The following is a 26,346-nucleotide window of genomic DNA, read 5'->3' on the forward strand; positions in this document are numbered from 1 at the left end:
CAAAAATAGACAATTAAATCTACAAGATGTTTGATGTAATCCTCATGATAACTACAAAGAAAAAACCTATGATAGATACACAAAAGGTAACAATAGATACACAAAAGATAAAGAGAACAAAATCAAAGCATACTAGTTAAAAAAAAAAAAAAGCAATACAGTAAGAGAGGACTAAAGGGTAAAGGACTGAAAAAACCATCAAACAGTTAACAGAATGACAATAATTACCTATTAATAATAATTTTAAATGCAGAAGGACTAAATTCTCCAACTAAAAGACACAGAGTAGCTGAAGGACTAAAAAAAATTCCAACAATATGCTGTTTACCAGAGATTCACTTTAGCTTAAATGACACATACAGGCTGGAAGTGAAGAGACTAAAAAAAGATAATCCTTGCAAATGGAAACCAAGAGAGAGTAGGAGTGGCTGTACTTATATTGTATAAAATAGACTTTCTGTCAGAATTGGTCAGAAGAGACAGATGTCACTATATGGTGGTAAAGGGATCAGTTCATCAAGAAGATATAACAGTTGTAAATATGTATGCACCCAGCATTGAAGCACCTATGTATCGAAGAGAAATATTAATAGAACTGAATGGAGGAATAAGATAGCAATACAGTAATAATTGAGGACATCAGTACCCTACTTTTAACACTGGATAAATCATCCACACAGAAGACTAGTAAGGAGGCATCCACACAGAAGACTAGTAAGGAGGCTATCTTGAGACAAGGAAAATAAAGCATGCCAAACTTATGGGATGTCAAAAAATTTTTTAAACCCAATTATAAGAGAAATTTATAGCAATAAATGCCTACAGTAAGAGAAGAGAAGAAGCTGAATGGTTCTATGAAGACCTATAAGACCTTTTAGAACTAACACCCCCAAAAGATGTCCTTTTCATTATAGGGAACTGGAATGCAAAAGTAGGAAGTCAACAGGCAAATTTGGCCTTGGAGTACAGAATGAAGCAGGGCAAAGGCTAATAGAGTTTTGCCAAGAGAATGCACTGATCATAGCAAACACCCTCTTCAGCAACACAAGAGAAGACTACACATGGACATCACCAGATGGTCAACACCGAAATCAGATATTCTTTGTAGCCGAAGATGGAGAAGCTCTATACAGTCGGCAAAAACAAGACTGGGAGCTGAACTGGGGTTCAGATCATGAACTCCTTATTGCCAAATTCAGTCCCTTGGACTGCAAAGAGATCCAACCAGTCCATCATAAAGGAGATCAGTCCTGGGTGTTCGTTGGAAGGACTGATGTTGAAGCTGAAACTCCAGTACTTTGGCCACCTGATGCAAAGAGCTGACTCATTTGAAAAGACCCTGGTGCTGGGAAAGATTGAGGGCAGGAAGAAAAGGGGACGACAGAGGATGAGATGGCAGGATGGCATCACCGACTCAATGGACATGAGTTTGGGTAAACTCTGGGAGTTGATAATGGACAGGGAGGCCTGGTGTGCTGCAGTTCAAGGGGTCGCAAAGATTCAGACATGACTGAGCGACTGAACTGAACTGAAGAGGAGGACAATCTCAAACAGCCTAATTTTAGGCCTCAAGGAATTAGAAAAAAAGAAAAATCAGTCTAAACCTATAATTATCAAAGGGGAAAGGAAACACATATTAGAGCAGAAATAAAAATTAGAAAATAAACAGTTGAAAAAAAGCAATAAAGAGTTGACTTAAAACTAAAAAAATAAAAATTAAAGAAGGAGAAATGTTTATCCAGACTAACCAAAGAGGGAAAGAGGACTCAAACAAAATTCTAAATGCAAGTGGCGATATTACAGCTAATACTATAGAAAGACAAAGGATTATAAGAGACTAGTATGAACAGTTATTTGCCAATATATTGGATAAGCTAGAAAAAACATAACTTCCTAGTGAACATACAATCTACCAAGACTAAACCATGATGCAATAGAAAATCTGAATGGACGAAAAAAGTAAGGAGTTTAAATCAGCAATCAAAACCTCCCAACAAAGATTACCCATGACCTGGTGGCTTCCCTGGTGAATTATACCATATATATATATAGAGAGAGAGAGAGAAAGAAGAATTAATTTCAATTCTTTTCAAACTCAGTCAAAAAGTTCAGGAGTACATACTTCCAGACTTGTTTTACAAGGCCTGAAACAAAGCCAGACAAGGAAACTACAAGAAAAGAAAAATATAGGCCTATATCCCTGATAAGTATAGATAAAAAAACTCTCAACAAGATAGTTGCAAACCAAACACATCGGCAATTTAATTATATCATCCTTCCAACAGATGAAGAAAAAGCATTTGACAAAATTCAACACCTCTTTCATGATAAAAATTCTCAAAATATTTGATGTAGAGGAAACATACCTCAACATAGCCAGAACAGTTAGACAAGAAAATGAAACAAAAGGCATCCAAATCCAAAAGAAGTAAAATTGTTACTTTAATATTTTTAATTTCTACTCAAAGCCATCTATAGGTTCAGTACAATCCCTATCCAAACTCCCATGGTATTTTTCACAGAAATAGATAAAACAGTTCTAAAATTTACGGGACTACAAATGACTCCAAATAGCCAAACAAATCTTAAGAAAGAAAAGCAGAGGTTGCGGCAACATACTTCCTGATTTCAAACTGTACTATGAAGCTGTAATAATAAAACCAGTAACATCACTTGCCTTTCTCTGATGTAATCCTTCATTTTTGTGAGTAAATCCACCGTAAGATTTGTGGGAAAGGTGAAAGGGGACAAAACTATTGAGGTCTTATTTCTACCTTCAAACTTAATTGGTAGTTTGGGTGGAAATAAAATTCTAGGTTAGAAATTATTTTCCAGACTTTGAAGGCATTGCTCCATTGTTATCGGTTTTCATTATTGCTATTGAAAAATGTGATGTTATTGTTCCAGATTCTTTGTATGTTACTGGTTTCTTTTCTGGAAACTTTTATGATCTCATCTTTATTTCTGATGTTCTTTTATTGTAATTTAAGTGATGTGGTGTGGTCTAGTTTGGTTATTCCATATGCTCTTTGAGTCTAGAAACTTACATCTTTCCATTAGGGGAAATTTCTTGTTTTGTTTGTTTAATAATTTTCTTCCTGCTGTATTCTCTGTTCTGTCTTTGAAGAAACCTGATTGAATCTGTACCTTCCGTTTCATCTTCCAAGTTTTATATCTGTTACCTCTTGTCTTCCATCTGTTTATTTTCTGGTAGATTTCATCAACTTTAGGTTTAACTTGTCTATTGAACTTTTTATGCCTGCTGTCATATTTTTCACTTAGCTATAACAGTTAGATAAATGCCTTTTCCTGTTCTCTGAATATTTCTTTTTTTAAATATAACCTTGTACTTTTGTTTTCAGATGTACTATGTTTTCTTTATCTCTCCAAGAGCAGTAATTACAGTGTTGGGAGTTTTTTTGCTCTCTTTTTAATTTTCCTTCCCAGTATTGTCTTTTTTTTTCCCTGGCTGCGCTGAGTCTTTGTCGTGGCGCATGGGCTTTCTCTAGTTGTGGTGCAAGGGCTTCTCGTTGTGGCGCGTGGGCTCAGTAGTTGTGGTATGTGGGCATAGTTGCTCCATGGCATGTGGGATCTTAGTTCCCTGACCAGGGATCAAATCACTCTCCCCTGCATTGGAAAGCAAATTCTTAACTACTGAACCACCAAGGAAGTCCCAACGTTGTCTTTTTTTTTTTTTTTTTTAAGCATTTGTCCTCTGCCTTTTCTCTGCTCCATTTGTGAGAGGCTTAGTATGTCATGTGAAATACCAAGCTGGATGAATCACAAGCTGGAATCAAGATTGCTGGGAGAAATATCAACAACCTCAGATAGGCACATGGTACTCTGATGACAAAAAGGGAAGAGAAACTAAAAAGCTTCTTGATGAGGGTGAAAGAGGAGAATGAAAAAGCTGTCTTGAATCTCAGCATTAAGAAAACTAAGATCGTGGCTTCTGGTTCCATCACTTCATGGCAAATAGAAGAGGAAAAGTGGAAACAATGACAGATTTTATTTTCTTGGCCTCCAAAATCTCTGTGGATGATGACTGCAGCCATGAAATTAAAAAACATTTGCTCCTTGGAAGAAAAGCTATGCAGACCTGGTCAGTGTGTTAAAAAGCAAAGACATCACTTTGCCGACAAAGATCACTATATTCAGAGCTATGGTTTTTCCAGTAGCATTGTACAGGTGTGAGAGTTGGACCCTAAAGAAGGCTGAGAATTGATCAAAGAAACATCAAAGAAGAATTGATGCTTTTGAATTGTGGTGCTGGAGAAGGAAGACTCTTGAGAGTCCCTTGGACTGCAGGAAGATCAGACCAGTCCATCCTAATGGAAATCAGTCCTGAATATTCATTGGAAGGACTGATGCTGAAGTTGAAACTCTAATGCTTTGGCCACCTGATGCAAAGAGCCAACTCATTGGAAAAGACCCTGATGCTGGGAAAGTTGAAGGCAAAAGGAGAAGGGGACAGCAGAGGATGAGATAGTTAGATAGCAACACCAATGCAATGGACATGGATTTGAGCAAGCTCTGGGAGACAGTGGAAGACAGAGGAGCCTGGCTCGCTGCAGTCCATGGGGTCGTGAAGAGTTGGACACGACTTAATAACTGAACAACAACAGAAACAGTTCCTCACTTCTGGTGATCAAGTGTCAGCTTACTGAGCAGGGAAGAATTGAGAAGCTACTGGGAAGCTTTGTGTGCATAGACTGCTGCTGCTGCTGCTGCTGCTAAGTCGCTTCAGTCGTGTCCGACTCTGTGCAACCCCATGGACTGCAACCCACCAGGCTCCTCCATCCATGGAATTTTCCAGGCAAGAGTACTGGAGTGGGGTGCCATTGCCTTCTCCGGTGTGCATAGGCAGGGATCATTAATTGCTTGGTGGATCTCGAAGCAGATAGAGATCCACCATCTGCTTCAGCAGGAAGCCTGCTGTTTCATTGAGGAACCATCCCTAATTTATCAGAATCTGTAGGCCCTTTGGTTTGAGCCTCTTAGTTTCCTGAAAGAGAATCTTCCAGGGGTATAAGCATGAATGTCTGTGTTAGAAGCCAGTTAGGAGCAGAGATCTGGAGCTATTACTCTTGAGTATAACACTTTAATGAAATCCCATCTTTTCAGCCGTGCCTGGGGTTCTGGAGTCCAGAAACTCTCTATTTCAGTATCTCCTGAGAATAAACCTTCCTGTTGCTGTGGTGGTAAAGAAATCATCACCTCGCTGTGCTGGCTGAGGGAGAGGTTGTTGCAGATTAAATGTTTTTATACAGACTTTTAACTCAGACTCTTCTTAGTCCCACTTCACCTTATAGTCTTTAGAAGTTCTTAGGACCTCCAATTTCTGAGCCTTTTTAGTGTTCTTCAGTAATAACAACAATAGTATTAATAGCTAATTTCTGAATTCACTTTGCATAGATTAATAACTCATTTAATCCTGTGAAGGAAGTACTATTAGTGTCTCTCTTATATAGGAAATTGGAGGCCAAACCTTTGTCCAAAGTGTCATAGCAGGAACATGGTAGATTCAGGATTTGAATCAGACCAGTCTGTCTTCTCTCCAACACTGCCTTGCCGAGCACACCAGTTTGCTTCATACTGGTCATCCCATTTCTGCAAGCAGTTAGGTTTCTCTGCTTTACTTAATCAGTTGCTTCTAGTCCACTGACTTTATTCCTTCCAAAATTTTGATGGTGTTTTTTTCTGCTTCATGTTCTCTCCCACCCTCTTTGTCTCTGTTTTTATACCTATTGTATTGCTTTACTGTCATTTGGTGATTAGAGATGTTTGTGTTCAGTCCGTATTTTTAACTGAAATTTCGCAAAGTTCTTAATACGTTCTCTGTTTCATGCATTGTTCTGTTGGTTTGTTGTTGTTGTTTTTCCTAACAACTCCATGACTTACATATTCTCCATTATTCCCAGGTTGCCGGACTGGTGAAGCAAAATTAACCAAAGGATTTAATCTAGCTGCCCGGTTCATCATTCATACGGTGGGACCTAAATACAAGAGCCGCTATCGCACCGCCGCTGAGAGTTCCCTGTACAGCTGCTACAGAAACGTACTCCAGCTGGCAAAGTACGGCTAACTCAATTCCTAGACATAGCATGCCATATATTGTTAAAGGCCCTGTTTTAAAATGAAACCCAGCTTTGAAAGTCAATTTTTGAGGAATTTAGACAATTTAGGAGGACCCTGAAAGTAGAATTCATCATCTTCTCAAACTCGACAGAATAAAAGGAATGGATTTAGGCGACTTGAGAATTTAACCTGTTCACATTTCACTTAGTTCCCATTTTCCTCAGAATGTATTTCCTCCAAATGGTGCAGTTAAGTTATATATTAATATAATACTATATAGTGCAGTTGGGTTAACTATGGCAGATTTGTTGAAGGGACAGGGAAGGAGAAATAAAGCTGCATTTTCTATTTAGTTATTCTGAAGGTTTGTAGTATAATTTTTGTGTTTTCTGTTTGATTGCAGAGAGCAGTCCATGTCTTCTGTTGGATTCTGTGTCATCAACTCTGCAAAACGGGGTTACCCTTTAGAGGACGCAACACACATAGCACTTCGTAAGTAATGTTGGAGAAACTATATAAATTAGCATAACATTTCCTAAGTAGGATCGGGGATACTGTACATAAATTGAATTTAAAAACAAAAGCTTTTTATCACTAGTTAAATAGTTATAGCTAAAGAAGGTTTGTTGATTAACTGATCATGGCACCCTGGAGGGAAGTTTGTATTGACAGGTTGCAGAGCTCTCAGTTTACTTTCTAGGTTTGACATTTTAATCCATTTGAATAAAGGCTTAGAAAAGTTACCTATTAAGTTTGAAAAATGATACCAAGCTGAGACACATTTGGTATTCAAATCATAATTCAGAATAATCTTAGCAGGTTGGAACAATGATGTCAAAACAAATTTTATAATATCAGATTGATATAGCCCTTTGCAGTTTAAACAGTAGCTTTCACATGTGCTATTTAAATATAAAACCCTGCATTTAGGTTTTTAAAAGACTAGACTCAATAATTGTGAGTCAGAATGTCATATATGTTATGTGAAAATATGATACTCTAGGGAGTCCCTGATCTTACTGTCTTATACAGGTTCAGACCACATCTTGAGTTTTGTATATAGTTCTCCGTGTCATATCTCATGAGACTGACAGATTGGAGGGCAAACAGTCTGAAACATTAGTGGTATTTCTCCTAGAGAAGAGCATGCTCTTAGCATGCATGGTACCCAGATATCTCAAGGACTCTCATGTGGACTTATTCTATGTGACATTTTTAGAGCAGTAGTTCTTAACCTTTTTGGAAGTCGTCATAAACTACAGTGAGCACCTGATGAAAGAAAGCTGTGGACCCTTTCCCAGAGGAATGTACATACGTAGGACATTTACATGCTCTTTCAGGAAGTTCACACATCCTTGTAAAGATTGTAGGTAAGACATTCAGCTTTACAAGATAGGTCTAAGACCAAGTGACAAGGAAGATTTGGTCCCACCTGAGATGGACTATCTGCAATAGAAAGGTATTTTAAGTGTATTTTTTGTCATTTAGAATGTTCACGCCGAGGCTAAATGATCATTTTATTTGGGAGGGATACTATACGAGATCATTTTACAACCCCTTTCTATGTCTGGAATTTAAAGATGGAAAGCTGGAAGTCTTATATTCACCCAAAAATTACAAAAGTGTGTGCATGTATGAAATTATTATTGCTATTACTAGGTTATATGTCTAAAATTTAGAGTGAGAGCATATTCAATCTTAAATGTATTTAATGATTAGTTATTTTGAAAACTAAAATTTTTCTTATGCAAGGATTTTATAGTAAATTTATATATTTTACAGTTACAGCTTATATACATTATACTTACATTAAGCTTCTTGAGGAGCAGAGATCTTTTCTTATCATCTGTGTATTTCTAGTACTTTACAAATGGTCCTTGCTGAAGAAATACATATCTTAAAAGGGGATAAAGAAATTCCATTTTATTTCTTCCATCAACCCTGAGCTTTAAATAGTGTAGTATCTGTTTTACGAATAAAGAGGCTCAGAAATTTATCATGTTCTTAGAGTTATGCAGACTTGGAACATATATCCAGGCCTCTGACTCCCAAGTCTAGTAACCTGTGTATTATACTACATAATTCATTATGCTCGAGTTAGGACTGCTTTGGTGGGAAACTACTGTGTTATGGCTAGCCTGCATGTATTCTCAGTGATCCCTTACCAAAGCAAAGTTCCTGCCTCTATATAATTCTTCCTGGCAAGGCTTTTGGCAGGTTTCAACTGTCTCTGGTTTCACTTAACCTGTGCCCCGTATCTCATAGCTTGAGTTAGGCCTTTTGTGTCTCCATTTTTTACTGAAATAATCATATGGATTAGAATTTAAAGAGAGGCACCATTATTTTGTAGAAAAGGCTCTGAAAAACTAATTAAGACTACTGGTTTTTGGTCCCAGTTCTACTAATCTAATTCTAGCTCTGTGGCCCCCAGAAAAGTTACTTGATGCAGTACCATAAAGGAGTCAGCTTTGAACAGTAATTGTAGAAATAGCAGATAAAGATCAAAAATAGGCATAAGGGACTTCGGTGAAACAACTTCCAGAGATTTAATTAGCGCAAAGGAAATGTAAAGCTTTAAGATAAGCAGGTTAACCTGTATTTTAGAAGACCTACTTGACTTATTACACCTTAAATCTAATAGCAAAACTATACTATTTCATTAAAAAATATATTCACACACACAAACCCAATTGTGCTCTTTGCCCATATGCTTTCTGAGTATCTGGGAAATAAATGGCCTTTAGGCTTTTATAGCATATACAGGCCAAAAACAAATCTAAGAATGTGACTCTTAAGTCCTTAGTTCCAAAAGCTGTCTCACTTATTACACTGTCATTGAAATTTATTTCATCTGAAGTCTAAGTAATATCTTCCTGATAGTTGTACCAAGGCTCGTTATTTTTTTATTTTTCCTTAGTTCATGTGCAGTTTAGTTTTTCTCCAGAAGAAACCTTAAAGAACCATCTGCATTTAGATAAATTTATCAGGTTATTTACTCATTCAACAGAAGTCTGAGTGACTACTGTGTTCTAAGCCATGCTGTGTGGTAGAGAATACAATGGTGAGAAAAAAAAGGCAATGATGTTGTCTTTACTGTGTTCCCAGGTTGGAAATTTTAACGTCCTACATGTGATTCTCACCCGTTGGGAATGGTCAAAGTGCAAGTCGCTCAGTCGTGTCCAACTCTTTGCAACCCTATAGACTATACAGTCCATGGAATTCTCCAGCCAGAATTCTTGAGTGGGTGGCCTTTCCCTTCTCCAGGGGATCTTCCCCGCCCAGGGATCAAACTCAGGTCTACCCACATTGCAGGCAGATTCCTTACCGGCTGAGCTACAAGGGAATCCCAAGACTGCTGGAGTAGGTAGCCTGTCCCTTCTGTAGCGGATCTTCCCGACCCAGGAATCGAACCGGGGTCTCCCGTTGAAGAGTTTTTACTAAAAGTTAGGCACATGGCATTCTGACTGGGTGTAGACCACTAAAACCACGGAGCCATGATAGCACTCTTTTTTTTCACTCCTTTTTACAGAATTACTTTTCTGAATGAACTCTGCTGTTGAAAGAATTCAATTAGGTTACTAGTGAGTGTTGTATTTTGTCTTCCAAAGGAAATCCCACGGTTTTATGCTGGGAAACTATTGTGTGTAAACTTTAAAACTTGGTGTCAAAGTGAATATAGGATGGAAGAAATTCCTTTTTTAATTTTTTTTTTTAACTATTAAAGCAGAACAGAGGGAGAGATGAGAAATTTGTCACCTGATGGAGAGAGAATTAGGAAGTTTTGTTCAGTCCTTCAACAAATGGGTCTCCTCTGTTAGGTTCTCGAGGTATAGTAGTGAACAAGGCAGGCTGTACTACATCAGTAACCAGAGCCATAAAATGTTCTTTCAGTTGTTAGTTATTTTTGAATGATTACTTGCCATATTCCTAAGGCGTGGTAGGCCTTAGTAATATTAATGTTAAGTTTACTTGACATTCAGAAAGCTCACAGACTAGCTATAAACAGCTGCGAGAAGTTCACACAAGGAGGGCTATTCAGACAATTACAGGGGTAACATAAGGAAGGATGGCATTATCTACAAAGGAGATGGTCTTTGGGTAGTGAGAAATGAGCAGGCGTTCACTAAGAGAGGGTCATGGTGGATAAAGGGTATTCTAGTCAAAGGTGACCATGAAAGCAGAAGTAGGGGAACATCACAGCAAGTGGTGTATTCTGAGTCCAGCAAAGAAGCCAGTGGCTGAAGCATATGCTGTAGTTGGAAATAGAACTAAGGGGTGGAGGTGGAAGGGTAGTTAGTGGTCAATGCGGAGAGCCATGCTGGGGCCTTTGGATCTTAACCTGTAAGCAGTGTGGAGCCAACAAAAATGTTTAGCAAGGTGGATAACATAAGATAACATAGGGGCGACAGTGAATATGTAGGCTTGGAAAAGAGAAGCAAGAGAGCAGTTGAGAGCTTATTGCCAAAGTTTTTGTAAGCATTGAGACACTGAGAGCAGCTGGAAGAGAGCAGGAATGACTGTTAGAAATGTTAGCAATAGAATATAAAGTACATAATAACCCATTGAAAGTACAGGATGAAGGAAGAAATGAAGGAAGAGTCAAGAAAATTCAGGATTCTAGCTTAGGTGAGGGGTTGGATGTTGCTGTATAACTGAAATAAGGAGTGCAGTAAAGGAGCAACAGTGTAGGGAGAAGTGGAAGTCAGGTCTGGACCTGTTGGGATCAGGTTTGGACATGTTGAGTTTGAGGTCACGGTGGCAAGTAGGGATTTCAGGGTTTTTTTGTTCATTAAACAGAGTATAGAGAACAAACACGTATATCAAGGAGGAAATAGTGTTGGCTGGGGGATAGAAAGGGATGAATTGGGAAATTGGTATTGACATGTATACATACACCACTATGTATGAAGCAGAGCAAAGGCTAATAGAGTTCTGCCAAAAGAACACACTGATCATAGCAAACACCCTCTTCCAACAACACAAGAGAAGACTCTACACGTGGACATCACCAGATGGGCAACACCGAAATCAGATTGATTGTATTCTTTGCAGCCAAAGATGGAGAAGCTCTGTACAGTCAGCAAAAACAAGACCAGGAGCTGACTGTGGCTCAGATCATGAACTCATTATTGCCAAATTCAGACTGAAATTGAAGAAAGTAGGGAAAACCACTAGACCATTCAGGTATGACCTAAATCAAATCCTTAATGATTATACAGTGGAAGTGAGAAATAGATTTAAGGGACTAGATCTGATAGACAGAGTGCCTGATGAACTATGGATGGAGGTTCATGATATTGTACAGGAGACAGGGATCAAGACCATCCCCAAGAAAAAGAAATGCAAAATGGCTGTCTGAGGAGGCCTTACAAATAGCTGTGAAAAGAAGAGAAGTGAAAAGCAAAGGAGAAAAGGAAAGATATTCCCATTTGAATGGGAGTTCCAAAGAATAGCAAGGAGAGTTAAGAAAGCCTTCCTCAGTGATCGATGCAAAGAAATAGAGGAAAACAACAGAATGGGAAAGACTAGAGATCTCTTCAAGAAAATTAGAGATACCAAGGGAACATTTATGTAAAGATGGGCTCGATAAAGGACAGAAATGGTATGGACCTAACAGAAGCAGAAGATATTAGGAAGAGGTGGCAAGAATACACAGAACTGTACAAAAAGATCTTCACTACCCAGGTAATCACGATGGTGTGATCACTGACCTAGAGCCAGACATCCTGGAATGTGAAGTCAAGTGGGCCTTAGGAAGCATCACTACGAACAAAGCTAGTGGAGGTGATGGAATTCCAGTTGAGCTATTTCAAATCCTGAAAGATGATGCTGTGAAAGTGCTGCACTCAATATGCCAGAAAATATGAAAAACTTAGCAGTGGCCACAGGACTGAAAAGGTCAGTTTTCATTCCAATCCCAAAGAAAGGCAATGCCAAAGAATGCTTAAACTACTGCACAATTGCACTCATCTAACATGCTGGGATTTCTTTGGAAGGAATGATGCTAAAGCTGAAACTCCAGTACTTTTGGCCACCTCATGCAAAGAGTTGACTCATTGGAAAAGACTCTGATGCTGGGAGGGATTGGGGGCAAGAGGAGAAGGGGACGACACAGGATGAGATGGCTGGATGGCATCACTGACTCGATGGACGTGAGTCTCAGTGAACTCCGGGAGCTGGTGATGGACAGGGAGGCCTGGCGTGCTGCAATTCATGGGGTTGCAAAGAGTCGGACACGACTGAGGAACTGATCTGATCTGATCTGAACACGCTAGTGAAATAATGCTCAAAATTCTCCAAGCCAGGCTTCAGCAATACGTGAACCATGAACTTCCAGATGTTCAAGCTGGCTTTAGAAAAAGCAGAGGAACCAGAGATCAAATTGCCAACATCTGCTGGACCATCGAAAAAGCAAGAGAGTTCCAGAAAAACATCTATTTCTGCTTTATTGACTATGCCAAAGCCTTTGACTGTGTGGACCACAATAAACTGTGTAGAATTCTGAAAGAGATGGGAATACCAGACCACTTGACCTGCCTCTTGAGAAATCTGTATGCAGGTCAGGAAGCAACAGTTAGAACTGGATATGGAACAACAGACTGGTTCCAAACAGGAAAAGGAGTACGTCAAGGCTGTATATTGTCACCCTGCTTATTTAACTTCTATGCAGAGTACATCATGAAAAACGCTGGGCTGGAAGAAGCACAAGCTGGAATCAAGATTTCCGGGAGAAATATCAATAACCTCAGATATGCAGATGATACCACCCTTATGGCAGAAAGTGAAGAAGAACTAATGAGCCTCTTGATGAAAGTGAAAGAGGAGAGGGAAAAAATTGGCTTAAAGCTCAACTTTCAGAAAACTAAGATCATGGCATCTGGTTCTATCACTTCATGGCAGATAGATGGGGAAACGGTGGAAACAGTGGCTGACTTTATTTTTCTGGGCTCCAAAATCACTGCAGATGGTGATTGCAGCCATGAAATTAAAAGACGCTTACTCCTTGGAAGGAAAGTTATGACCAACCTAGATAGCATATTCAAAAGCAGAGACATTACTTTGTCAACAAAGGTCCGTCTAGTCAAGGCTATGGTTTTTCCAGTGGTCATGTATGGATGTGAGAGTTAGACTATAAAGAAAGCTGAGCGCCAAAGAATTGATGCTTTTGAACTGTGGTGTTGGAGAAGACTCTTGAGAGTCCCTTGAACTGCAAGGAGGTCAGTCCTGGGTGTTCATTGGAAGGACTGATGTTGAGGCTGAAACTCCAATACTTTGGCCACCCGATGCGAAGGATTGACTCATTTGAAAAGACCCTGATGCTGGGAAAGGTTGAGGGCAGGAGGAGAAGGGGACGACAGAGGATAAGATGCTTGGATGGCATCATCAACTCAATGGACATGGGTTTGGGTGGACTCTGGCAGTTGGCGATGGACAGGGAGGCCTGGTGTGCTGTGGTTCATGGGGTCACAAAGAGTCGAACATGACTGAGTGACTGAACTGAACTGAAGTGATGTATGAAATAGATAACTAATGAGAACCTACTGTATAACACTGTACTCAGTGCTCTGTGGTGACCTAAATGAGAAACCAAAAAAAGAAGAGATTTATGTATACATACAGCGTATTCACTTTACTGTACAGCAGGAACTGACATAGCAGTATAAAGCAACTTTGCTCCAATTTAAAAAAGAAAACAATATAAAAATTTGGGAGCCATCAGCATTTGGAGCACTATCTAACCATCAAATTAGTGAGCTCAAGAGAACATATATATATATATATAAAGAAAACAAAAAATGTGGAGGACAGAACCTGGAGAGGACAACATTTTTAAAAGTTGGGGTGTGAGCATCTAGAAAGAAATCGCTGGTAAGTTAAGGACTGAGAAAAGGCGACTCGGTCTCATTATTAACAGGTTTAGAGAAAGAATAAGATAGAAATGAAGAAAAAATGATTCAGTTTTGGTTTGATAGAATGTTGACAGGACCACCTGATGCGAAGAGCTGACTCTTTAGAAAAGACCCTGATGCAGGGAAAGACTGAAGGCAAAGGAGAAGGGGGCAGCAGAGGATGAGATGGTTAGATAGCATCACTGACTCAATGGACATGAGTTTGAGCAAACTCTAGGAGATGGTGATGGACAGGGAGGCCTAGCGTGCTGCAGTCCATGGGGTCTCAAAAGAGTCAGACACGTTTGAGTGACTGAACAGCAACAATAAAAGGGCTGAGTAGGGCATCTAATACTGTAACAGATGAATGGGAAGGCATTTTTGCTAGACCATTCTGGTCAGAGAGAGAGGCCTCAGAGAACAGAAAGAATATACTGGATAAGGGAGAATTGTCTGGAGTCAGCGTCTTCTATGGCCAGCCACTGTTTACTGGCAATAAAGCAGTAAATAAAAGAAAACTCTTGCTGTTGTGTGGAGCTTTCATTCTATTGGATGGGGCAGGAACAGAGGGGGAGGATATACAATAAACAGGAAGCATCACAAAATGTCTAAAATAGTTGCTGTGGAGGAAAGCAAAATCAAGGAGGAGTTGTTAGATAGGGTGGCCTGGGCAGGCCTTACTGATAAGGTGCCATTGAGTACAGGCCTGAATGAATGGAGGAGTGATCCATTACAAAAATAAAACTTAGACTGATTTTTCTTCACACATAAGTAATTTCTCATTTATTATTATTTATTAATAATCTTTCTGTTATTTTCTTTAGGCACTGTAAGGAGATTCCTTGAAATTCATGGAGAGACTCTTGAAAAAGTAGTATTTGCTGTCTCTGAACTAGAAGAGGTATTTTGCTAATTATCTTGCATTGTTTTGAGTCTTATTTTTACTTGTGTTTGCCTTTGTGTCTTCATTATCTGTTAACTGAATTGCCAACAGGCAAATCCTCATTATCTGTACATATATTTGGCAGTGGGGCTTACCATCATTGCGATGAAAGACTATATTAGAGACTAAAAGCAACTCAAGATGAAGCATTTTGTTCATATTTTTCACTGGTAAATTGTTATCACATAGTGAAACCTTACAAGGCATAGCTGCTCTGACACAGCTCTCAAGACATCTCAAGGCATTACCTTATGATGAAGCACTGGGCCCTTGGGCAACAGAGTTGGGAAACAGCCTCTGCTGGAAAAACCGTGGTGTCTACCTGACCCGGAAACAGGTGACAGCCTAGCCTAGTGGCGAGTATTGAGTAAGTTATGAGGTTTGTGTTTCATTGTATGTGATGAGGTTTATTATATTTCAAGTTAATTTAGAGCCGTTTTAGGAAATTAGCTCTTTTTAAAATCTTACTAAGCTTTGTTCAGCTGTAGTGTTCTCTGTCCCATTCAGCTTGTATGATTTCTGAATTTTGTGTCCTTGGGCAAGTTATTTAACCTCTCTGTGCTTGGATAAAATATGAATACTGACAGTACTTATATCACAGGAGTTTTGTAATTAATGAATTAGTACGTGTGAAATATACAGAGTATATATAGGTACGTATATGAGATATAAACCGTCTTGAATTTGCTGAAGACAGACACATTCACCATGTTTGCTGTGTCTCTTCTTGTTTTACCTGGTTTACCTATTCATTCATTCTCTCAGTGACCTTTTATTGAATGTCTGGCATATATCAGGTTTACTCCACTGGGTTCTGGGACTACACCAGTGAGTGAGTCACAGTCTTTATCCCCAAGGAACTCACTGTCTATTGGTGGGGACAGAGAAGTCAGATAAGTTACAATAATTGTGATAAGTGCACTAGTGGAAGCATGGGAAGGATGAGGGCACACAGCTCCAGTCTGGCGTGGGGTTAGGAAATACTTCCTGTAGGAAGTGATGTGAGGTGAAATCATTGTAAAAAATAACTACGATTTTCCAGAGAAAGGGCAAATCATGGGAGTCATACAAGCATAAGTACAAGCACACATGTAAGAAATAGCAGGAAGAGTGTAGTGTATTGCATAAAATGTGAGGCTGCTGTTGCTGCTGCTAAGTCGCTTCAGTCGTGTCCGACTCTGTGCGACCCCATAGACGGCAGCCCACCAGGCTCCCCTGTCCCTGGGATTCTCCAGGCAAGAACACTGGAGTGGGTTGCCATTTCCTTCTCCAATGCATGAAAGTGAAAGTGAAGTCATTCAGTCATGTTGGACTCTTCACAGCCCCATGCATGTAGCCTACCAGGCTCCTCCGTCCATGGGATTTTCCAGGCAAGAGTACTGGAGTGGGTTGCCATTGCCTTCTCCAAAATGTGAGGCTAGGAGTGGCAAAATGACAATCTGGCCGTTCCTTGGAAAGTCAAACAGATATTCCACTCTTAGGTATATGCAGAATAAAATTGAAAACATGAGTAAGTATTAGTTGCTTAGTCATGTCCACATCTTTGCGACCCCTTGGACTTCACCCGCCAGGCTCGGTGTCCATGGGAATTCACAGGCAAGAATACTGGAGTGGGTTGCATTTCCTTCTCCAGGGGATCTTCCCCACCAGGGATCGAACCTGGGTCTCCCACATTGCAGGCAAAGTCTTTACTGTCTGAGCCACCAGGGAAGCCCATTGGAAACATACGTCTACACAAAAACTTGCACACAAATATTCACATCAGCAATATTCATAGTAACCAAAAAGTGGAAACAACCTAAATGTCATTAATGGATAGGTGGATGCGGTATACACAAACAGTGGAATGTCACTAGCCTATTAAAAAGTATGGAGTGATGGCATATCCTGCAGCATGGGTGAACCTTAGAAACATATGCCGCATGAAAGAAACTGGACACAAAAAACCATATACCATATTCCATTTTAATGGAATGCATATTCTGAAATAGGCAAATCCATACAACAGACAGGTTAGTGGTTGCCAGGGGCTGGGGGAGGGAGGGATGGAGAATAACCTAGCTAATGAATTTAGATTTCCTCTTTGAGATGATGAAATGTTCTGGAATTAATTGTGATGATTCCACAACTTCATGAATATACTAAAGCCCAGTGAATCGTATACTTTAAAATGTGAATTTTATGATATGTGAATTGTATTTCAGTTTTTTTAAAAGGCTACAAAGATGGTGTCTCCAGTCTTCTTTTTTTTTTTTAATTCTTTTTTTAAATTGAGGTACAATTTTTTTAAATTGACGTACAATCCAGTCTTTTTATATGCCTCATGAAATGAAAGTGAAAGGCACTCAGCCGTGTCCAGCTGTTTGCAACCCCATAGACTACACAGTCCATGGAATTCTCCAGGCCAGAATACTAGAGTGGGTAGCCTTTCCCTTCTCCAGGGGATCTTCCCAACCCAGGTATTGAACCCAGGTCTCCCACATTGCAGGCAGATTCTTTACCAGCTGAGCCTATATGCCTCATATATATATTTATATGCATGAAAGATGATGCAGTGTTGTGGGTGACACAGTAAGGAGACTGACGGATAATTTATTCAGTGATTTCACTGTCCTTCTAGGCAGTTCCATCATTCTTTTGGTTTCTTAGTGTTCTGTTTTAGTTTGTTATAGTTGGTAATAATTGATGAGTAACGATAAAATGACTCTAGGATGATGAAAAAAAGCAAAATGCTTCAGATCAGATCAGATCAGTTGCTCAGTCGTGTCTGACTCTTTGCGACCCCATGAATCGCAGCACGCCAGGCCTCCCTGTCCATCACCAACTCCCGGAGTTCACTCAGACTCACATCCATCGAGTCGGTGATGCCATCCAGCCATCTCATCCTCTGTCGTCCCCTTCTCCTCCTGCCCCCAAACCCTCCCAGCATCAGAGTCTTTTCCAATGAGTCAACTCTTCGCATGAGGTGGCCAAAGTACTGGAGTTTCAGCTTTAGCATCATTCCCTCCAAAGCTTCAAGACTGAGGAAAAATAAGAGCACTAAGTATGCATAATATATCATGGATTTAGAATGAGTCCAGTGGACCAACCTGTATGGAAGTTATAAGATACAGTGAATTTTATTCTAATTTTTTTTAAAGTAAGATATCTCTTTATTGTTTGGGAAACCTTTAAGAAAGAATAAAAGTCAGGAAATAGCAATCTTTTCAGAGAGAACTGTTTAAAAACAAAACTGTCAGATATTAAATCTAGGTCACATGGACCCTGATGGCACACTGAGGATTAAGGAAGTAGCGTCTGTGTCTGAGCTGAATCTTGAAAGACAGATATCATTAGTGAGGTGAAGAAGGGGCTGGGGATAAGGGTCACAGGACATATCCATTCCAGCTTCAGTGACCTGGAGCTGTCAGGATCAGGACTCATGGGTCTTCTTGAGTGACTAACGAATCCTGGTCTTTGACACAGAAACTGACTGAGGGGCCCAGGCAGCATCCAGTCTGAGCTTAGGCGTGGCGCGGCCTTAGTTCATGATGGAGGCTCTTCACAGTCTGTGGAGTGGCGTGAGCGCTGCTGATGCCTGTTTCATCACTCCAGTATTTTTCACAGAACGTTTGGCTTTTCTTACACAGGCTACTTACCAAAAGCTGCTACCTCTGTACTTCCCAAGGTCACTGAAGGAGGAGAGCCGCTCGTTGCCATGCCTACCTGCAGATATTGGCAATGCAGAAGGGGAGCCTGTGGTACCTGAACGGCAGATTAGAATAAGTGAAAAACCTGGCGCCCCAGAGGGTGAGTTCTCTCCTTTTCTTACCTTCCCTCTTCAGGAAGCAGCGGCTCTGGTAAGCATCAGCCACCAAGACGTAGCAAGTTCAGCCTGTTCTCTAGGAAGCTTTTAGTGTGACACCAAGATCAAGACCAACATCAGTGCTTTTAGAGTCTTATTCTTGTTAAGATTTACTCTTTAAATTATATATGTGATGTGAAGTCTGCGTTAGGCAGTAGAGATTCAGAGGTGGGTATGACACCATTTGTACCCTTGTGAAGTTTATGGTTTCACACAGGACACTGTTGAGGAAACAGTATATTATTAAAATTTTCAGCAGATTCAACTGTGTCCTCTGAAAGCCATACCTAAAATGGGAATGCTGTAACCACGTGTTTTGCTTCTTTAGGTTACATACCAATGGAGATTGAAGTGTTAGTAGAGCAGGGCAGGATGGGAGCCCCTCTGAGCCGTTCTGTGTGACAGCTTGCACTGATCTTCACTGATATATGTTCAAGATCATAGTTGGAGACATGCCTCACAAGCGTCATTGCTGGGGCCCGATCTCAAAATTAAGCAATTTAAGAATTACTGTGAGATTTCTACTGTGAACACTTTTAAATGAGCATCAAGTTAAAATCTATTGAAGGCTACTCATCTCTTTTTTGTTACCAGTACACAGATTTAAATCAAATGGAAGGAATAATAAATGATTTAGCATCAGAAAATGTCTGATAACCAAGCTTTGCTGGAGGAGTACTTTAGAGAGACTCCAATAGAGTACAGGCTTGAAGTATGCCCAGCCTCATTCAGAAATCCTCAGAATTGTGACTGCCATGATAGAATATCATTTTTCTTAAATGTACAAAATGCATTTTGTATGACAATGGGCAGTGAAGAGCAAAACCAGTTGAGGTGTCAGTGCTGGGTGGTCATTAGCCACAAGGTTCCCTTCTGTCCACCATCCTCAAACACTGCTTGACTTCCACCTGTATCTCAAAAAATATTGTCACTTGATAGGCTGTAGTTTTCATAAATATTTTCAGGTAGAACATTGAATCTGTTAAAGGAGATGTAAAATCAGCTTGAGGGATTGAAAGAAGATTCATTTAGTGGTATTTTTTAATAAAAGCAAACTCTGAAAATCTTGCCTATCACACTTTGAGGAACAGTGGTACAAATGTGAAGAAGTCCCAACTGAACAGCTCAGATGGTGGCATTGCCTTGGGAAGCCCGCCATCGTCCATGGATTCTGTTTGTTTGCTTTTCTTTCTTGAAAAAAAACTTTTGTCTTGGGTTTTTTTTTCCCCCTCAAAAAGATCTGGTGAGGCAGTGGGGAACACATTAAGAGGTGATCCATTCCCAAAGGATTGGCTGCTAGCAAAACATAAAATAATCATATGGATAAATAGCCATAAGCTATTGATAGCTTTTTTGTTACAGATAACCAGGAAGAAGAGGACGAAGGCTTGGGAGTTGATCTCTCTTTCATTGGCTCTCATGCTTTTGCCCGAATGGAAGGAGATATTGACAAGCAAAGAAGACTGATCCTTCAAGGGCAGTTATCAGAGGCAGCTCTACAGAAGCAGCATCAGAGAAAGTAAGACAAACCCTTTGGACAGACACATAAGGACTAGAGAAACAAGATAGGGCCTACCTCTACTAAATGGTCTACATATAATGTGGTCTCCTTTATTCTTCCTGACAATCCAGTAAGGAAGATACTGTCCCCACTTAGTAGATGCAGAAATTCAAAGTTAATTTGTCACAGATAATATGTGATGAAGTCAGCGTTCAGATGCACCTCTGATTTCAGAGCTTCTGCACTTTGTTGCAGTTATAGTACCTCTATAAAATTAGATTATATTCTAACAGCAGAAAGTATGGAAAAGGGGAAGCCGAATTACAAAGTTTTTGTTTAACATTACTATATTTGTAATTAAAGCATAGTCTATGGTTGTCGTATTAATGGTTAAAGAGTTTTATTTCCCCCTGATTTATCCCAAGGACTTTGTGAAGTCATTCCATTTCTTTTACATGTTTTCTGAAACAATTCTGAATAAACCCTTTTTGACACATAAAGAAAAGCAGCTTTGTTATTTCTGGGTAAGTTTGTCCAAGTACTAACAGATTACCCTTGGAAAACTAGCTGCTTTTCAAAAAATTTTAAAGGAAAGGAAAAATCATAAACCCTAATTGGTTAATATTCACTATCTTTTAGGGTTGATTGAGAGGGTACCATCTCTTAGGGTTGTTGTGAGTGTTAAATAAGATAGTGTAATGGACTTAGCACAGTACCTGGTAATTCTAGCAAGCTCTTAAAATTGGCCACTGCTGTTGTCTTTAATACTGAGCAAATTTTGACCTATTATATACCTTTGAGCTTGGGTACTTGCCACCCCTTTTGACTGGATTACTTGTCCTTCAATTTGTTCTCCAGGTTTCAGCTCAGACTTGATTGCCTCCAGAAACTTAGCTCCCTGGAGATAAGTTGGAGTAGATGGAACAGAAGTCTGTCTCCCCCATATACTTTTTTCTTTACACCCTATACTTAACCAACAAAAGCATAGCCTAGCATTTATTACACTATACTGTAATGATGTACGGTTGTCAATCTCCATATATAAAGTGGAAGTTGTACTAGATAATCTCCGAGTCCCTTATAGAATTAGAATTTTGTTTTTCCTGAGTTCCTGCTCTTCCCTTTATTATTTTCATAAAGAAAAGCAAATTAGCCACTAGGGGGCATCAATAAACAGCTTTTCCAAAGGCACGCACCATCAAATGATAGCTTCAGTGGTTTCTGAACTTGACCATGCGTAAGAATCATCTGGCAAACATTTTTCTTTAAATACAGTGACTGGGCTCTGCCTCACATGTCTGGGACTTTGGCCTTTATATATATTTTGAAACCTTCATATTATGATTCATGCACTGCTAGATTTGGATACCTTTGTTTGGACTAGAGCTGTAGTTCTCAAACTGTTTGGTCTCAGGTCCTCTTTGCATGCTTAAAAATTATCGAGGACCCCAAAGAGCTTTTATCTTTACAGCTTGTACCTACTGATATTTATTATATGATAAATTACTTGTTCGGGCTTCCCTAGTTGCTCAGTGATAAAGAATCCACCTCCCAGTGCAGGAGATGTGGGTTCAATCCCTAGGTCAAGAAGATCCTTTGGAGAAGGAAATGGCAACCCACTCCAGTATTCTTGCCTCGGAAATCCTATAGACAGAGAGGAACCTAGAGGGCTGTAGTGCATGGGGTCTCAAAGAGTCAGACAGAACTTAGCAAATAAACGATAACAACAGAATTATTTGTTAATTCACTTGGAAAATAACCCATTATGTTTTTACGAAAAAAAAAAAAACTTTTTTAAGTTAGTAAGAAATGCATCATTTTACATTTTTGCAAATATTTTAATGTTTGATTTAATAGAAAACAGCTGGATTCTAATATCAGCATACAGACTGTTGCAGTATGTTGTTTTGTGTGAAGTATATGAAGAAAATCTGACCTCACTAGATACATAATTGGAAAAAGGAGTATTTTACTAGCCTTTTAAAATAGGGATATTCTTTGATATTACACCATAACTCAATCAATGGTACTTTAATAATGTTTGGTTGTAATATGGAATTTCAGACTATATCTATGAATTTTGTATTGTTATATTAGAATGTGTTGTTTTATCCTGCACTTAGAGTAGATTTTGTAATAGGAGTTGATAGTATGAATTTATAACATGGTGCTTTGGCTCACTGAATTAATCAATTGTTCCAAATATTGACACATTATATTACGCAATATCAAAATACTGTATTTGTTAGTGTTACCACTGCTGTCATCAGAAAAGTCCTCAAGTGTTAGGAATGGTTACCTTCTGGTGATGGATACAAATTTGCCAGCATTTTATATATATATATATATATATATATATATAAAAGTTCAAGTTTTATCACTGGTAACAAATACTGTTGGTTGTTTTTCTCGATATGACAGGGTCACTTTATTCATTTTTGAGAAAATATCTGCCAAAAACTCATATTGAATAATCACAGTTTGCCCGTCATTAGTTGAAGAAAAATGGTGTTTCATGAAAAAAAGCAGTTAGTTCAGTTAGCAGGTCAGACACTTAGTTCTTTACTTCAGGACAGCCTTAGGCTTCAGTCTGCAAAAATGCTTTGTGTGTTCTGCCCATTTTGTGACACATTTAATATTAAAAAGATGTATTCCCAAGGGTTGATGTAATAAAATTAATAACTTTTTCTTCCCCATAGAAGACATTCTTAAATGAAACTGGCTTTTTTTTCCCCCCGAGTCTTTTGACAGTTAAAAACACAATAACTACTAGTATGGTCTGGTGCTTCCACCTGTATTCATGCTAATGCAGCAGTTTGTTTTGTACCATCAGTGCAGATGTCAACACAGTAAAAAAAAAAAAAAAAAAAATGTTTTTCTCTTATCATGAAGATAGTTTGACCTTGCAGAGCCCCTGAAAATGTCTTCAGACTGTGGCCCACACTTTGAGAACCACTGGTCTGGGTCTCCTAGCAGTACTTTATAGTTGAAAGGAGTTTTGGTAATTACCTGATGTGGTTTTCTGAAATGTAGTATGGCATTAGAATCACCAAGGGTACTTTCTAAAATTTCACAGGCCCCACACCAAACTTCTTGAATCAGAACCTCTGTGGGGAGGGCTCAGGGTCCATCCTTCTAAGGTTTCTTAAATGATTTCTTAGACTATTTTGTGCCTGATCTGGTCTGGCCCCTTTAACTTAGAAGGGTAGAAGGGTAAATTGACCACCAAGAGTGACTTCACCATGGTCACAACTAACTGAGGATGAGCTACACTGAAGCTGATCTCCCTTCTCTGCTACCATCTCCAGCCACCTACAGAGACCAGATTCAGAGAAGCTGGGAAAGGACCAGACATGTTCTGTATGCACGTGCAGAGAATTACGTTGTTACCACCTTTCTCAAATCAATCACCCTAGTCTCTCTTCCTCTCTCCCTGGCTCTCGCTCGCGCTCTCTCTCTCTCTCTCTCTCTCTCTCTCTCTCACACACACACACCTTTTTCATTTCTCTGTGGGTAATACAGATAAACTGGCATTTGTTTGTGTCTGGACTAGATAACTTGCCTGTCTTGTGTCTCTCTTTTTAGTGGGGGGATTTGTGAATGACTTGTTCAAGCCAGTATTATTAAAATAAATCTGTATTCACTGAGCCCATGCTTTCTGGAAAGGGGTCCTCAGCAAAGGGGTAGGTTAGAAAGGACTATGAATGCAGCATGTAAAGCATTGCCCTTCTTGGTAGAAAGTGATGATCTTGAGATTCAAATCAGTCTCAGAGTTGACAGTTTCTGTTCAGTTCAGGAAGCATTGGATATTTACTCTATTCAGGGTACTATTCTAGAACTAAAATAGACAGGTAAAGAAGGTAATCCCTTTAGAAATCCATGAGTGAGCCACACTACCGTAACACGTCAGGGTGTGTTATGTATGGTTATGTTATGTATGGCTCTGGTTGTTGTGGACGTCTAGTTAACACATAATAACACATCAACCTACAGGCTTGATGAAGAGTACCACCTCTGGTTCTTAAAGCCTGAACCAAGAAACAAAGGGCAGTCTTTAGTTAGGAATATCTTTTTGAAAGCCTTCAGTTCTTGCTTCAGAAACAAAATTAATGGTCACATGGATAGGTTATAGGGTTAGTTCATTCCTTTTGTAGCATTGGCTTTTCTCTGTGTAATAATTCACTTTAACATCTAAAACAATTAGATAAGTTGTCTAATTCTTGATTATTATTTCCAGTTATTCCACCCAATTGTGACACTAATCTGGGTGTATCATAAGATAGGAGTTGGCTTCCTTACAAAAATTAGCAAGCAATCTAGATACTCTTTTACAAAGATCCAGCTTTTAAAACTCTTAAATTGTTTTTCAAGTACTTTTTTCTTTTTCTTTTTTCCTTGATTGGCTTAAGATCCAGTTGCCTGTAACTCTTAGGTCATTTCTCACAGTAAAAACGTTATCTCATTCATTATTAAATATTTATTGAACCCTTACTGTTGTGCCAAGCTACAAATACAACAAAGTGACATGCAAGGCAGATCTAGCCCCAGGCAGCATTGAGCTTAAGGTCTTGCAGAGAAAAAAAATGTTAAACTAATTACTGTATAAAGATGTATTTAAATTGTAGGATACAATAAGAGTATATATAACAAGGATTTTAACTAAGTCCAGTGTGGGACAGCTGCATGAATCATGTCCGACTCTTTGCAACTCCATGGACTGTAGCCTGCCAGGCTCTCCTGTCCGTGGAATTCTCCAGACAAGAATACTGGAGTGGGTAGCTGTTATTCAGGGGTTCTTCCCAACCCAGGGACCGAACCCAGGTCTCCCACATTGCAGGCGGGTTCTTTATTGTCTGAGCCACCAGGGAAGCTCAAGAGTACTGGATTGGGTAGCCTATTCCCTTCCCCAGGGGATCTTCCCAACCCAGGAGTCAAACTGGGGCCTCCTGCATTGCAGGAGGATTCTTTATCAGCTGAGCTACCAAGAAAGCCCATTAATATATGAAAATGTATTTAACTTACAGGATGCATTAAGAGTATATATAACAAGAGTTTTAACTAAGTCCAATGTGGGACAGCTGCATGAGGTCAGGAAAAGCTTCTGTTAATTTCAAAGTGAAAATTTTCCCTGGGCTGTTGGTGGTATACCAATAAGTAGGTTAGTTAGTGGACTTTTAAGAGTAATTAAGCTTGGATTTTCTTCATTATTTAACTCTTGGTTGAGCATTTGGATGGTAATTTATTAACTAGAAGAAACAGCCTTGTGTTTGCTTTGTGAGGGCAAGATCCAACCTTAGCTGACTGCAGTCTATTGAGAAACCATCTACTCGGTGTATCTGCCTGGAGAGCACAGTAGTGGGTACTTTTGTTGCCATTGTGATGTATTTTGTGTGACTGTTAACCAGTGATTATATTTTACCTATCAAAATAAAAAGCTTTTGAGGTTGGAGTGTTTTTTCTTGTTTGATTTTTAGCTTTTGTTTTAATTGTTGGATTAGGATGAAAGGCTCCATGTCATCATTGAAATAAAAGGAAACTAGCAAAAAGTGAAGTGCAGTTTTCAAAAATATAATGGAAAGTTTAAAATATTCTTTGAATAGGTGGGGGAAGCAGGGATAATCAAAGCAAATTTACACAATCTGTAGAATGGAGGGGACAAATAGAATAAAGAAGAAACCAGATGAAGATGGCAGTTGTAAGTTGTTGCATTGGAATTCATCTCAAGGTTCTTAGAAACTATAACAGTTGCCAGTGTCTCAGCAGTGATTCTGAACCTTTTTTAAATCGTAAAGCCTTTAAGAATCTGATGTAAGCTATAACCTTCTTCCATAATCATGTTCATAAAGATTTACCTATCCTAGGGTCTCAAGTTGTTTATTGCAGATGAGGTTGAAAACATTTTTGAGTTTACATTATTTCACTTCATATTATGGGCTAAAATTAATTTTAGATGGGTTAAACTTAAGTTTTTAAAAAATTAAAATTCATAGGAGGAGTCATAGGCTAGTATTCCTCATACCAATAAGAAAAAACAGATTTCTTAAACAAAATATAAAAAGCACTGACTACAAAAGAAAAATTAATCTTGACT

General features: G+C 39.1%; 1 protein-coding gene across 1 annotated transcript in view; it reads left to right on the plus strand.

Annotated features, from left to right (window-relative positions):
• The window catches only part of GDAP2 (ganglioside induced differentiation associated protein 2), a 69,094-nt gene that overhangs the window by 15,198 nt on the left and 27,550 nt on the right, over window positions 1-26,346 (plus strand). The window contains exons 4-8 of the mRNA XM_061409725.1: window positions 5,922-6,075; window positions 6,482-6,570; window positions 14,792-14,868; window positions 18,540-18,699; window positions 20,117-20,273. Of these exons, the coding sequence (XP_061265709.1) occupies window positions 5,922-6,075; window positions 6,482-6,570; window positions 14,792-14,868; window positions 18,540-18,699; window positions 20,117-20,273 (637 nt within the window). The remainder of the gene's footprint in view (window positions 1-5,921; window positions 6,076-6,481; window positions 6,571-14,791; window positions 14,869-18,539; window positions 18,700-20,116; window positions 20,274-26,346) is intronic.

The sequence above is a fragment of the Bos javanicus genome, chromosome 3 (genome assembly GCF_032452875.1).
Source record: "Bos javanicus breed banteng chromosome 3, ARS-OSU_banteng_1.0, whole genome shotgun sequence".
In the NCBI taxonomy this organism is placed as follows: domain Eukaryota; kingdom Metazoa; phylum Chordata; class Mammalia; order Artiodactyla; family Bovidae; genus Bos; species Bos javanicus.